Here is a 13,795-nt window from a genome sequence, read left to right on the forward strand (position 1 = left end):
CAAACCTTCAAGCCATACCTAGCCTTATTCTTTAATTCAATCCCCCCTTTTCTCTATGTTATTGCAAATTCTTTTGCATAATTTTGTTTACAGTCCATAATACATGTACTTGTTGAGCAACAGTCTGTACACAGCCAAAGGTTGAGAATAGTCAGCAGTAGGGCTACAAAAATCAACACCAGTACAGGATGCACTAGGAAGTTGAAAAACTCTGCAGCGGTTGGAGATTTAAGTGAGGTATTTAGAAAAATGTCCCACCAATGGTGTTCACCAGTTTTCTCGATGGCTGTGATGATATTCTTTATTTCCAGAGTATCGTGCTGGACTTGCCATAACATTCGTTTAGAAGCTTCTTTCACTTTCTTTAGCAGTATTTTAATGTCTGGGTGGGAAAGCATTTTCTTAAGGACATTAATGTCCATTCCAATCTGTAGTTTAGGTACATCATTGTATAGCATGAAACTGTCAGAGATCAACTGAGAAGTGGTTATAGGAGTAGAATAGTTAAAATCACAACCTTGTATCTTGGTAAAATTACAAACACAAAAGTTAGTTCCATTTGTTTCTTCTTCACAAGTATCAATGCTAACATTAACACAACTAGTCCTTATGCAGACACATCCTTTTCCTACATAATACACCTGTGATTGAGCATGTTCCGAGGGAAGCATCTCAAACGTGCATGTACTGTCCTCTGTGTCTAAGCACAAATCTTCATTTTCAATTACTGCATTCTCACAAACATATCCTAGTTGTTCCTTTGGAATGCAGGCTTCAGTACTAATGGTCTGCCATTTCCTTATATCATCACTATATTTTGCCCAAACATTATGGTTTATTGGTCTGACCACTACAGCTTGATGGATTGCCCCTAGTGTTAAAATATGGAAAATATCCCACACCTTTGCCTTTTGAATTGTGAGCACATAGGCTTCAATTTGTTCTTTTGTGTCATCATAAGTGAAATTAACTAATTGCAACCAAGCCTGATGTTTTAATTCAAATGGGGTGGTAGTATCATTCTTAGCAATAATTTCCGTAATCTCTTGTGGTAGGTTTCCTGACATCCCTTCTCTGATTATATCAGAAACCACAGATTGTATCCAGAGTTGTGTTTGTATACATTGAATGGCAATAGAGACATTTCCTTGTAGTCCTTATACAAAAGTTGCTAGTGCTTGGAAATCCTCAGTAGTATGGTTAGATAGCAGGGAAATAAAATCAACAGTTAATTGCTGAGTTTCAGCCAGAGTAATTAGAGATGACCTTAATGGTACTTCTAGCCTTCCTAAATCAGAGGTGACTGTGCTCAGTTTATTAATCATTACTTCCTGATCAATTGAGTTTAAAACTCCTAGTCCAGATCCAAACCATCCTGTTAAATCTCTCCATTTCCTTGAGTGATGAGCTCTGGAATGTAACCATGCCTTCCATCCTTTAAGGCTTTGCGAAATAAAAGGTAAGCATTCTGATTTTATCTGAGATATATTGGCTTGTACTCTTACCTGTACCTTCTTCAAAAAATATGTGGGGTCCAGAAATAATTTCTGCTCATTGGATTATCTCACTACACAAGGGCCTGTGAATGAGAGGTTGTGGTATTTTACAGCACAGTTAGCTGGTTCAAACGGAGGGATGGTGGTTGGACTTGGAGTAATTATATTTCTCCAAGGCACTCTGAGCAAAAAGGGGAATGTTCCTGAAAGGCTTTCTAGGCTCCACAGCGCATTTAATTTATAAACTGCTTCCCCTTTATTTACTATAGTAAGGCTACATTGAGGTTGCTGACATGTAACCTTCAAAGTAGCTGTTGGTACTTCCCATATGGTAAGTTTCCCTTTTTGAGTGCTATCATATTTTATATTTATAGTAATCTTTTCAGATGCATTGCAAGTAACCATACTCCTAAAGGTAAATGGTTGGGTGAAGTTTTTATCTCCTTTTTGCATGCTACATTTTCCCCATGTATTACATATTTCTTATATATTACTGGTACATTATAATTGAGAATAGTATTTGAACGTTTCACTTTTGGAAAGGGGATGGGTTGGGGAGAGAGAGCAATCGATTTAGTCATTTGAGCTTTATCCATACCATGCGTGGTGGTCATACGCTTTGGGATTGAAATCCAAGCCGCTTGTCGGTATGATCTTATCATTTTCCTTCCATCATGTATAACTCCTATGCACCTAATCATTGAACTAGCTTTAGGCTGAACCTCTGCTCGACAGAATTCTTCGTGAAGTGTACATACTGCCGAGAATATGCATTGTTGTGGCTCTTCTACATTGTATGCATAAATGCCAACCATCATTACAGTGGTTAGGTACACTTGTGTCATATCAAATTTACATGCTATATCAACCAAGCTATTTTCTCATTTCAAAGGATGGTATTTGTCGTGAATCTCCCCAATCTCTTCTAATCTGGCCATCAATTTTTAAAACTGTGTATACCTTAGTCTTTTTATATGTGATATTCAGACCTGCATTGCCCAAGTATCCATTCCTCGTCCAGTCTTCAGGGTCAGGGATATCATCTAGATCTTGATGGGTGGTGTAGTTCTCCGTCTGTCCAGCTGTGATGTAGATGATCACAATAATGATTTCTGGAATCGCAGTTTTGCTGGTCCAGTACATTCGGAAGCCCATTTCTGCTCAAGTGGGGGATCTTCCTTACACCTCAGAGCCATTTTTGTAATCTTAGTTTTAAAGGTCCTAAAGGTTCAGAAGTCTACTGCTTGTCTGGAGCTTTTTTCACTCCAGAGTAGTGAATCCAGGCCGGCTGTTCCTTCACTTTGATTGCAGTGAAGGTGGTCAGTAGCACTTGGAATGGTCCATTCCACTTCTCTTCCAGTGGACTGCCTGAAAAATTCTTGATATAAACCCAATTTCCAGGACTAAAGGGATGAATAGGGTGGTCCAATCCCTTAACTCTGCTTCCTAGGACATTCTTATTGATTTTCTCTAATTTTTTTCCCAAAGAAATAACATGTTTTTGTAAATAGGAATTACCCAACTGGTTTAAATCTTCTCCTTTATATTTTGTCTGGTATGATCTCCCATATAATATTTCAAAAGGGCTTAGGTTCTCTTTAGCTCTTGGCTTTACACGTAGTCTAAGCAGAGCTATGGGTAAAGCTTGATACCAATACAAATTCGCTTCTTGACATGTTTTGGCTATCTGCTGTTTTATTTTTTCTACTTGCCCACTGGCCTGTGGCCTATATGGGGTGTGTAACTGCCAATCAATTCCCAATAGTTTGCTAACTTGTTGCACTACTTGTGCACAGAAGTGAGTACCTCTATCCGATGAAATGACTGTAGGTACCCCGAATCAAGGTATTACCTCATTCAATAACACTTTAGTCACTTCTCTCGCCTGGTTTGTTCTACAGGGAAAAGCCTCTGGCCATCCAGAAAAGGTATCTATAAGCACTAATAAGTACTTGTACCCCCCTTTTCTTGGGAGTTCGGAAAAATCGATTTGCCAATGGTCTCCTGGTATGTTTCCTTTCCCAATAGTTCCTAACTGTACTCGATTACCTGTGTTGGGGTTGTTTCTCAAACATATTTCACACTGTTGAGTCACTTGTTGAACAGTGGTATATAAATTCTTCCCTATCCATTTCTGGCTCAAAAATTTATATAACGAACCTGCTCCCCAGTGTGTCTTACCATATTCTTTAACAAGTCCCCACACTAGTTTGGCAGGTATGATAATTCTACCGCCACTTAAATGAGCCCATCCCTTGGAAGGAACTTGGCCTCCTAATTCTTGTATGAACTCCTCATCTAATCTAGAATATTTAATGCCCTCCTGGTCATCCAGGTCTTTATCTCTATTGTCTGGAATTAAGGCTAGAATTTGTTCTTTCTGTATTCTTTCTGCTGCCTGTTTAGCCTCATAATTAGCCAATCTGTTACCTCTTTCTTGGTCAGTGTTACCCCTCAGATGTCCTCGACAATGCATGATGGCCACTCCAGCTGGTAACTGTACTGCCTCCCATAGGCGAAGTATCTCTTCTGCGTGTTTGATTTGTTCTCCTTGCGTGGTAAGCAATACTCGTTCCTTCCAGACTGCTCCATGGGCATGAACAACTCCAAAGGCATATTTAGAGTCTGTCCATATATTTATCCTTTTCCCTTTTGCCAATTCCAAAGCCTTAGTCAAGGCAATAATCTCGGCCTTTTGAGCTGACATCCCGGCAGACAATGGTTGGGATTCAATTGTGGTCACTGCATATCCAGCCTTACGGATACCTTGTCAGACAAAGCTACTTCCATCCGTAAACCAGGAGTCCTGTGCATCCTCCAGGGGTTCTTCTTTCAGATCTGGTCTGCTGGAGTACACAGTCCCTATTGTTTCCAAACAGTCATGTGTCAGTGATTCAGTTGTTGCTCCACTAAGGAAAGAAGCTGGGTTCACAACGTTAGTCACTTCCATTTTAACGTCATCCGATTCAATGAGGATGGCCTGGTATTTCAAAAACCAGGATGGGGAAAGCCAGTGATTCCCTTTTTGTTCTAATACAGCGGATACTGCATGTGAAACCAACACTGTCATCTTCTGGCCCAAAGTAAATTTCTGGGCTTCCTCAATATTTAGTATTACGGCCGCTACTGCTTGTAAACATCCTGGCCATCCTTTACTTACTTCATCTAATTGTTTAGAGAAGTAAGCTACGGCTCTTTTGTATGGTCCCAGCCATTGAGCTGAAACTCCTAGAGCTATTCCTTGTTTCTCATGAGAAAAGAGCCAGAAAGGTTTGCTTACATCAGGCAAGCCCAAGGCCGGGGCTCTCATGAGTTCCTTTTTAAGTATTTCAAATGCGTTCTGAGCTTCTTTGGACCATATCAATTGAGTGGGATTATTTTTCAAAAGTTCGTATAAAGGTTTTACTATTATTCCGTAGTTATAAATCCATAATCGACACCAACCTGTCATTCCCAAGAAGGTTCTGAGTTCTTTTACTGTCTGAGGAAGTGGGGTTTTACAGATGGCTTCTTTTCGTCCGGTTCCCAACTCCCATTGTCCTCCAGATAATTCATATCCCAGGTACACTTGCTGTTGTACCATTTGAACTTTCTGTTGAGAGACTCGATATCCATTTAGTCCAAGAAAGTTTTAACAAGCTCACAGTCCATTGGATACACTCAAGTTTTGTTTCAGTTGCTATTAATAGGCCATCCATGTATTGTAAAAGGGTTCCGTTTTTGGAAGGAGGCTTCCATGCCTCAAGCTCTCGTGCTAACGGATTTCCAAAAATTGTTGGACTGTTTTTGAAACCTTGGGGTAACACTGTCCAAGTAAGCTGGGTTTTCCTACCAGTGGTAGGGCTTTCCCATTCAAAAGCAAACAACTTTTGACTTTCTTTAGCCAAAGGCAGACAAAAGAATGCATCTTTTAGGTCTAGTACTGTAAACCATACCTGACTGTTTTTCAATTTGTTAAGTAAGGTATAGGGATTGGCAACTACCAGGTGCAAATCTTTAACAATTTTGTTTATTCCTCTTAGGTCCTGTACTACCCGATAAGTACCATTTGGTTTCTTCAACGGCAGTACGGGGGTGTTATATTCTGATGCACATTCCACTAGTAGTCCATGTTGTAAAAAGTTATTAATTGGGCCTTCTATTCCCCTGTGATCTTCTAATCTCAAGGGGTATTGTTTTTGACGTATTGGGCTCGCTTCCTCCTTAAGTTCTATTACTATAGGGGTGGCGTTTTTCGCCCTTCCTGGAATCCCTGTAGCCCAAACGCCTGAATATACTTAATTAATGATTTCTTCGAGTTCGGGTGATGATACAGTGAGCTTTTCAGAGTGCATTAGGGCTAGGCTCAAAATTTCAATCAACTGATCTTCTTTTACTTTTAATTCCATGACTCCTTGATTAAAAACTATCACTGCCCCTAATTGCTCTAATAAGTCTCGCCCTAACAGTAATCTGGGGGAATATGGCAAGTATAAAAATTGATGTATTCCGATCTGTTTCCCCAATATAAATCTGAGGGGTTCCGAAAAGAACGCCTTTCTCTGCTGGCCAGTGGCTCCTATCACATTTACAAAATCCTTGCTTACAGGTATTAATTCTTGATTTAAAACAGAGAAAGAGGCACTTGTATCTATTAAAAATTCAACTTCTTTCTCTTGTTCCCCAGCTTTATCTTAACCAGTGGATCCGCTAGGGTACATGCCCCAGGTCCCCATCAATCGGTCCCTGTTTCAGCTATCAGGGCAGGTGGGGTACTTTTAAGCTCAGGGCATTCATTTTTCCAGTGTCCTTTTTTCCGGCAATATGCACATTGATTCCTTCCAATACATTCTCAACATTAACACCTCTTTCTGGATTCTGTTACTTTCAAACACCTTTGTCCAATACTACATGCCGAGCAGCACCTCTTCATTTTCTGCTGCCCCTTTCTTTTATCTTTCTGTTCTTTCTCTAGGGATAAAACTAGAGGGTCTTGCGGTGGTATATTAAATCCACAGTCCTTTTGCCATTCAGGATGGTTTCGCAAAGTGAAAAACATATCCGCATACATAACCTCATCCCATTTTCCTTCTCTTCCTAAGAATAACATCAACTGCAACATAGTATTATAGTTTAGAGTCCCATTAAAGGGCTGCTTTTCTCCATCATCTAGTTTATATAAGGGCCACCATTGATTACAATATTTTATCAAAGTTTTCTTATTCACGTTCCCACCTGATGGTCCCCCTATATTTTTCCAATGTTTTAAAATACATCCTATGGGGCTCCTTTTCACAATTCCACCACTTTGCTGTCCTCCCATCTTTATTAATTTAACTCCCCAATTGCCCTACCACACAGTACAGTTAGAGGATAAAATCTATCTCCCCAACGTTCCTCCCACTGCATCCACAACTGGCAATTAGGGCACTCAAAATCAGTGGATTAGACCCAAACCAATGAACATAAAATATCTTAGAACAATTTTAACATTTAACACTTATTGTTGACTTACACCCATTATCTGGGAGGAGGGGACAATTATCCATTTATATGACCGGTCATATTCATCTGATCAACCAAATATACTCGCTTCATTCATCTCTGACCGCACCCCTTGCGGGATAACAGAACCATGGATCAGAACTCCACACTCGCTTCGCAGCTCTGCTGCGTCTCAGTCACTCAAATCATACATACAAGAGCTAGCTCAATTCATTCACACACCTTTTATCAAATCCAAATCAGCTTTCAATACACAATTCCTTTAAACAGTTCCGATTTCAATACCAATAAGTTACTACTGCCACAAGGCATGTTAATGCAAAAGTACGTAGCTTTACTCACGACCGTACCCGAGGTACCAAAACCAAGTGTATGAATTACAAGAGTATGAAGCACAACACGTGCTCATACCTGCGTACACAAACCAAGTGTACGTATTGCAAGAGTATGCAGCACAACATGTGCCTGCACTCACGTACACAGTATGCCCTCAGACACTAGTAGCCTGGCATACGGCGCCCTGCGTAGGACGTCTCCTACGACTTATGGGAACCCCAAATGACCGATTCCAAACAATTTTTTTCTTTTTTCTTTTTTTTTTTTTTTTTTTTTTAAAAAGAATACCTTATTCGTTAGATGGTCCTTGTCTGCCCCTGCAGTGATCCGTATGAGGTGAGGAGTCCCTCCGGGAAAATCCCAGGGGTACCCTGGGGAGTCCTGTTCTCAGCGGGTCCTGCAGCCGAGCAGAGAGGGTCCCATCTGGGGTGCCAGAATTGATGCCGTGAAAGACAAAATCAGGACTCAATAGTCGGGATGACTATTAAGCAGGTATCCTTTATTACAGCGCTGGACACACAGGGGATCGCTCCTCCAAATGTGCGTGCCAGACAGAGTCAGTTTAACAACATATATGCACACCACACATACATATTCATGCAAGGGCTACTTAACATATTCACTAGTTTCCAGTAATTCATTACCATATGCTACCTCCCTCTTGGAGCCCCCCATTTGTCAGAGATAAGATAACATTGTGCTGGCCTCACAACTGCTGCCCACATACATGCCTTCCTGTCTTGTTACTTATCGTAGCTCTGCAAGGGGGTAAGCCCCTGTTTGTGGTCAGCCAAGCTATATTTGCTAACTCATACTTGGGTAAGCAAACCTTCAAGCCATACCTAGCCTTACTCTTTAATTCAGTTTCATCCCTTCTCTAGAGCTGGGTGTAGAATGATAGACACAGTTTGCATATGGCTTTGGGTTTTCAAAGTGTATTTTTATTGTAAAATGAAACTCCTGAAATTTTCTATGGAAAAAAAGACAAACAAGACAACTGTTTCCCACACACAAAAAGAAAGGGGTGTTTACTACAACACCACCACCACAACAAAAGTCCACTTAATGGATTGTGGAAAAAAGAGCTGGGAAGTCCTGGAATGGTTTGAGGAAAGCACCCAAATTACCTGGTAGGCTACCAATAAATTGGGCAGCAAGCTGCCAGAAAACAAGGTAAAATGCCTTTTTTTCACACCTTTGTAAAACAAAACAGCTCTGTGAAACATCTGAATTTTGACTGAGACTTCAGAATCTGCACCCTGGTAAGAGCCTTCTATGAAGCACTCCTCAAGACCTTTCATTTTCTTTAAGTCTGTCAGCCTTCCCAAGAGTAAAGAATGGACTCAATAATAGCATACCCTTTCTTAAAGTAAGGACAGCATCTTTTCAGATACTCCTTTTTGGGTGCAGACAGCAGCTAAGAGGTTTAGGGTTCACTAATTACTTAGATAATTATGTTGCAGGGCATTTCAAAGTCTTACTGCTCTATGTGTATTCCAACCACATTAGCCACCATGCCCATTGGCCAGAAAATGCAATCTTTGAACAACTTAATGTGCACATTCACACCTCATTTTTTTCACAGTGAATGGTATTTTCTATCCTCCTTCCAGTTTAACAGTGCGGAAAGGGCTGTTACTTACACATAATGACACAGCGCCTCCAAAAACTGTATTTCTGCCTTAAAGCCTAACTTTTCATTCAGCAAGCTTCACAAGAGATCTTGCATTCTTCAGAATGAATTCATTATTTTAAGACAACTCTGCATTACAGAAGTCCATGAATTAAACATTTAAATCTCATATACAATAGAAAGAGATTTGACGGTCTGTATGAAATAGCAAGATGTAGTTATTTTGGCTGTAAAGTCAGTATCACTGTTCTGAAACCAATATGCCACTTCAAGGGAGGAAAAAAAGAATCCACCAGCATAAAATTGAGAAGAGAGATTCTTCCCTAGAGCAGAGTATTAGGTAGCTCTTCTCAGCAGCACATCCCTGCTGTTTTCCAAAACCTACTGTTGTCTCACATTTAGTAGTAGTATGGCTTGTGCTAGCAAGAAAGACCACTTCCTCCTGGCAGAATTAGCAACATCTACTTAAACTGAAGCAGCATCTTCTACTTAGAAGCTCTAAGTCAGTAGTCATCAGTGCTTTTTTCTTTGAAGGCCCCAATTAATTTTTCCACACGATGTGCAAATTCCTGGCCGCAGGCTTGGCTTCTAACTTCTTAATTTTTACAGATGCCTTAAAAGCAGTCCACAGACCATGACTCGAAGACCACTCACCAAGGTTTACCTTGCCAAACGTGACTGGCATTGGTAAAGCAGAAGCTTCAAAAGCAGTTCCACCAAAAGATTTAAGAGGCAACACTTAGAGCAGATGAGCAGCAACAAGTAGGCAGAGGTGGGCCAATAGGTGTAATGTCCTCCAGCTGTTTGCACAATCCACACTTGTCTATACCCTAACTGTGAATATTAAATGAAAAATGCTTTTTTTTCTTCTTCCTGATAAACTGTTTGCAATGAGTAATATGCTACTTCAAATTGCTACTTCTACTTAAGCCTTTGAAGAGTGGCAAGTGTATTCCTTTTGCTCAAAATGTATCCGCTCGTCTGGTTAAAATTCTATTTCCTAGTAACCTGACTTGATTGTGGTCTAACAACATTATAGTTCCGATGACTTAAAAAAAATACTATAGGCTCCTAAAAGCCAATCTGGTGATGTTTAAATGTATTAGACCAGAAACAGAGTTCCAGGCATGTAAAAAAAGGAAACCTGGAAAGAATGGGGGGGGGGGAGGAAAGTTGTCAATCTACTGGCTCAGCTCTCAAGCTGGAAGAAGATACAGATGAAGGAGACCTTTTAACACTGAACGTTATGTATGCATACATACATACAAACTGTAGTATTAACACCTTCACGCTATTCTTTTGAAGCTCAACAGTCATTTAGAAAGATTGTCCCATGTCTTTCTTTCCAAAGACCAGTGAGAAAACAGCTTAAGTAATTCTGAAAGGATGCTGCCCTCAAACCTGCCAGACGTTCACAGCTGTGTAGACCTGATGCCACGTGCCTTAGGGCTGAGTTAAGAGTGGCGTTTGTCTCTTGGATCAATGAAGAAAATCACTCCTAACATTGGAATGTTTTTTTAGGGTTCAGCCCTCCTCTTAACTCCTTCCCAAGTCATCCTATCTATGCCAGGAAACACTGAAACGCGGACTGAGCCTCTGCGCTATATTCCTCTGGGTCCACTTTGGAGATCCTGGTAAACGGGATACGCAAAGTTCAAACTGCAAATTCTGCTGCAATCATAAAGAAAAAAAAATTCTATAAAAAACCCCACAAACAACCACACCACAAAAAACTCCAACCAAACTGTGACAGCTTTGCAGTGAGGCCTTTGTTGAGTCAGGAATCAAAACAATATATTTAAAGCTGCCAATGCAGCAAACTGAGGGAATTACTGTCACTAACTTCAAACAGCATATCCACGTTAGCGAGGTCAGCTCTGTTAACTGCCCGCAGATCAGTCTGTCTTCAGTTTTGACCAAACAAATATGACAGCTAACAAGTTTCACGCACGATGAGGATTCCCGGAACATTGCTATCTTTACTGAGAAACTGACTGGTACAAGGCTGATGTTCCTCAACACTCTCCCTACTCTCTACTTTTCTTTCTACATGTAAATTACAGTTCTCAACTTCCAAAGTGTTTGAGAAAGGATCAGACAACATTCAGACAGTATCTGAAATAAATACCGGTGCGGACACTATAAAAAAACCACGCCAAGCCACAAAAAGAACCCAACACCAAACCACTTGTTAAAGCAAGCATCATTTATACTTCTTTGATATTCTCTGCACATATGATGTGAAACAAGGGCCTAGCTTTTAAACTTTGAAGTATTTGGAAATAATAAAGTTTGATTATTATGTTCAGTTGGTTTTGTTTTTTAATCTTGATGAGTCAGTGTCGACAAGACTCCTTTGCAGCAGGTAAATGGTGCAGAACTTTTTAAACAAAATAGAAACTGAAAGCTAGGTAAATGTATTGTGGTGCTACCCAACATAAGGGACTGGAATGGGCTTTTTTGACTCCCAGCAGAAGACTTACAAACAACACACTAAGTTATTGTTACGTGTTGATGATATTAAGGAGGATATAGAGAAGGGAACAGATACCCTAGGGCAGTACAATTACAGGACCTTCCCTAAAGACAGATAGGAAACAATAGCTCCTTTCCAGGAGCCACCAAGAACATGAGAGGGCTTTTCTATTAATCTTTCACAGGATCACAAGTGTGGGGCATTAGAACATACATTTCAATAAATTCTTAAACTGCAGTTTCATACACAATCTTGAAAATGTCCATTTCAGTAATCTAACATTACCAATTACATTACCAATCTAACATTACCAAGAAATAATTAAGCTTTTTAGCACCAAAGCTTTTTCTGATTTGCAAAAACCTTGTACTGAAACAGCAACGCTCTACCAAAACTAAAGATATATTTCAAAGTAATGATATTTCCACAAAAATAATCAATTCACTAGGAAAAATACTGGCTTTACTAGGCCTGCATAAATTCTAGAACTTGGAAGGAATTTGGCTTTTTTTTCCCCAAATATTTCTCACTGAATTACCTCAACACAGATTAACCTAGGGAAAAACCGAACACAGATTAACCTAGGGAAAAAGATACGAGAGTCTGATAATGCACTGTGTCCTGTGACAGGGAAGAAGCTGTGCAGCTCCCAAATCAACACCACACATCCATCTACTGAAACTATACAGATGACAAAGCTCCTGTTAAAAAAAAAAAAAACAAAAAACAACAACAACAACAAAAAAAAAACCCAAACAAAAAGAAGAACAAGGAACAGAGAATACTAAGAACATCCTTTTGTTTCAGTCAACTTTACCGTGGGACCTGAAAGCATGAAAGTTTTTCGTGGTTCGTTTTTTTTTTTAAAATCTATAAATTCCACTATCATTTGTGAATCTTCTCCAGGAATTAAAGATGTTTTTATCATGATCTTCCTAACCATTACTAGAACTCTTCAAAGCCCATAGTAAACTACAGAGAAGGCTATTATTGCCTTCTTTCAGCCAGGACAGGTACACAGACTGATTTCTTCCTATCATTTCTATCGGCAAGTCTCTGTGCTACAGCTTGCAATTGCAGTTTTGAAAGAATACCTGAAAGTCTCCACCAAAAAGAAACTATGTGTAGGTTGCATAATTTAAATATGGCAAAAAACATCTTACAAATACTCCAGGGTCCGTGGTTATTGCTGCTTTTACCTCTTGCCACATCCTACAGATGGTATGCACCTGCTTCAATCACCAAAGAAATAGTTTAGAAAAAAATCTGTGGGTCTCTGCCCCAAGCCTGTCCCCACTTTTGAGAAGTCTATTTGTGACTCCCACCTTCTTTGCAAAAAAAACCCCCGGCAACTTATGTTTGTGTTCCCATGAGCTCTGGAAAAGAATGACGTACGACGCTGTGGAAATACATTTCCTTCCCTACCCCTTTAAGTTCCTTTGAAGATTTGTGGCAGGAGACAACCGGGCTGAAAAAAAGATATTATTTAGCAAGTGAAACTGCTGCATCATTTTCCCCGCGGGCCACACGCCGGGCTGCCGGTGACAGGGGCACACGATCGCCAGCAACTGTCGCCGTCGCCGCCCGCAACGGCGCGGAAGGGCCCTGCCCCCCTCCCCGCACGGACAGAGGGACAGCAGCAGACAGGCGCCGCCGGGGGCGGCTGCGGGTGTGCGCGGGCAGGTGGGCCCAGGAGGGCAGGGCGAGGCGGGCCGGGGAAGGCCGCCCCCACCCCCGGGGAAGGACGCCGGGCAGAGGCAGGGGCAGGGCCGTGTGGACAGCGGGGCACGGCGCACGCCAAGTACCTTGCGCCCAGCGGCAGAAGATGGTGTCGGCCAGCCCGCGGGGCCCGGCCTTCTCGCCCCACACCAGGCGGACAAGCTCCTGGCCCGCCTCGGACATGACGGGGCGGCGGCAGCCCTGGGGCCGGGCGGGCGAGGCGTCTCCCAGCGGCGGAGGCGGCCGCGGCAGCCGCTGCCCCTACGCAGGGGAGGGGCCGGGCGGCGCCGGGCGGGGTCTCGCCGGCCTCCTGGCGGAGCTGCGCATGCGCGGCGGCCTCTTTTCCGCCTGCCCGGCAGGCCCCGCTGCTTCCGCGGGCGCCGGAAGTTGGGCGGGGCGGGGCGGGGCGGGGCGGGGCGGGGCGGGGCGGGGCGGGCTGGGCTGGGCTGGGCTGGGTTTGTGTTGAGCCGAGCTGAGTTTGAGCTTGAGTTGAGGTTGAGGCGAGTTAAGCCGGGTTGAGCTGAGGTTGAGTTGAGTTTGAGCTTGAGTTGAGTTGAGTCTGAGTTGAGTTGAGTTGAGTTTGAGCTGAGCGGAGTTCAGGTTGAGGTTGAGTTTGAGCTTGAGTTTGAGTTGAGTTTATGGTGAGTTTGA

At 42.0% G+C, this 13,795-nt stretch overlaps 1 protein-coding gene across 2 annotated transcripts in view; it reads right to left on the reverse strand.

Annotated features, from left to right (window-relative positions):
- Positions 1-13,416, reverse strand: part of MINDY3 (MINDY lysine 48 deubiquitinase 3) — a 65,250-nt gene extending 51,834 nt beyond the window's left edge. The window contains exon 1 of one of the 2 annotated variants that reach the window (XM_074157077.1): positions 13,231-13,416. In XM_074157077.1, coding sequence (XP_074013178.1) covers positions 13,231-13,327 — 97 coding nt within the window. In that variant the 5' untranslated portion in view covers positions 13,328-13,416. The remainder of the gene's footprint in view (positions 1-13,230) is intronic. The other variant, XM_074157078.1, reaches the window with a different exon arrangement.
- Positions 13,417-13,795: the final 379 nt, after the last annotated feature.

This window comes from Numenius arquata, chromosome 12 (assembly GCF_964106895.1).
Source record: "Numenius arquata chromosome 12, bNumArq3.hap1.1, whole genome shotgun sequence".
Lineage (NCBI taxonomy): Eukaryota > Metazoa > Chordata > Aves > Charadriiformes > Scolopacidae > Numenius > Numenius arquata.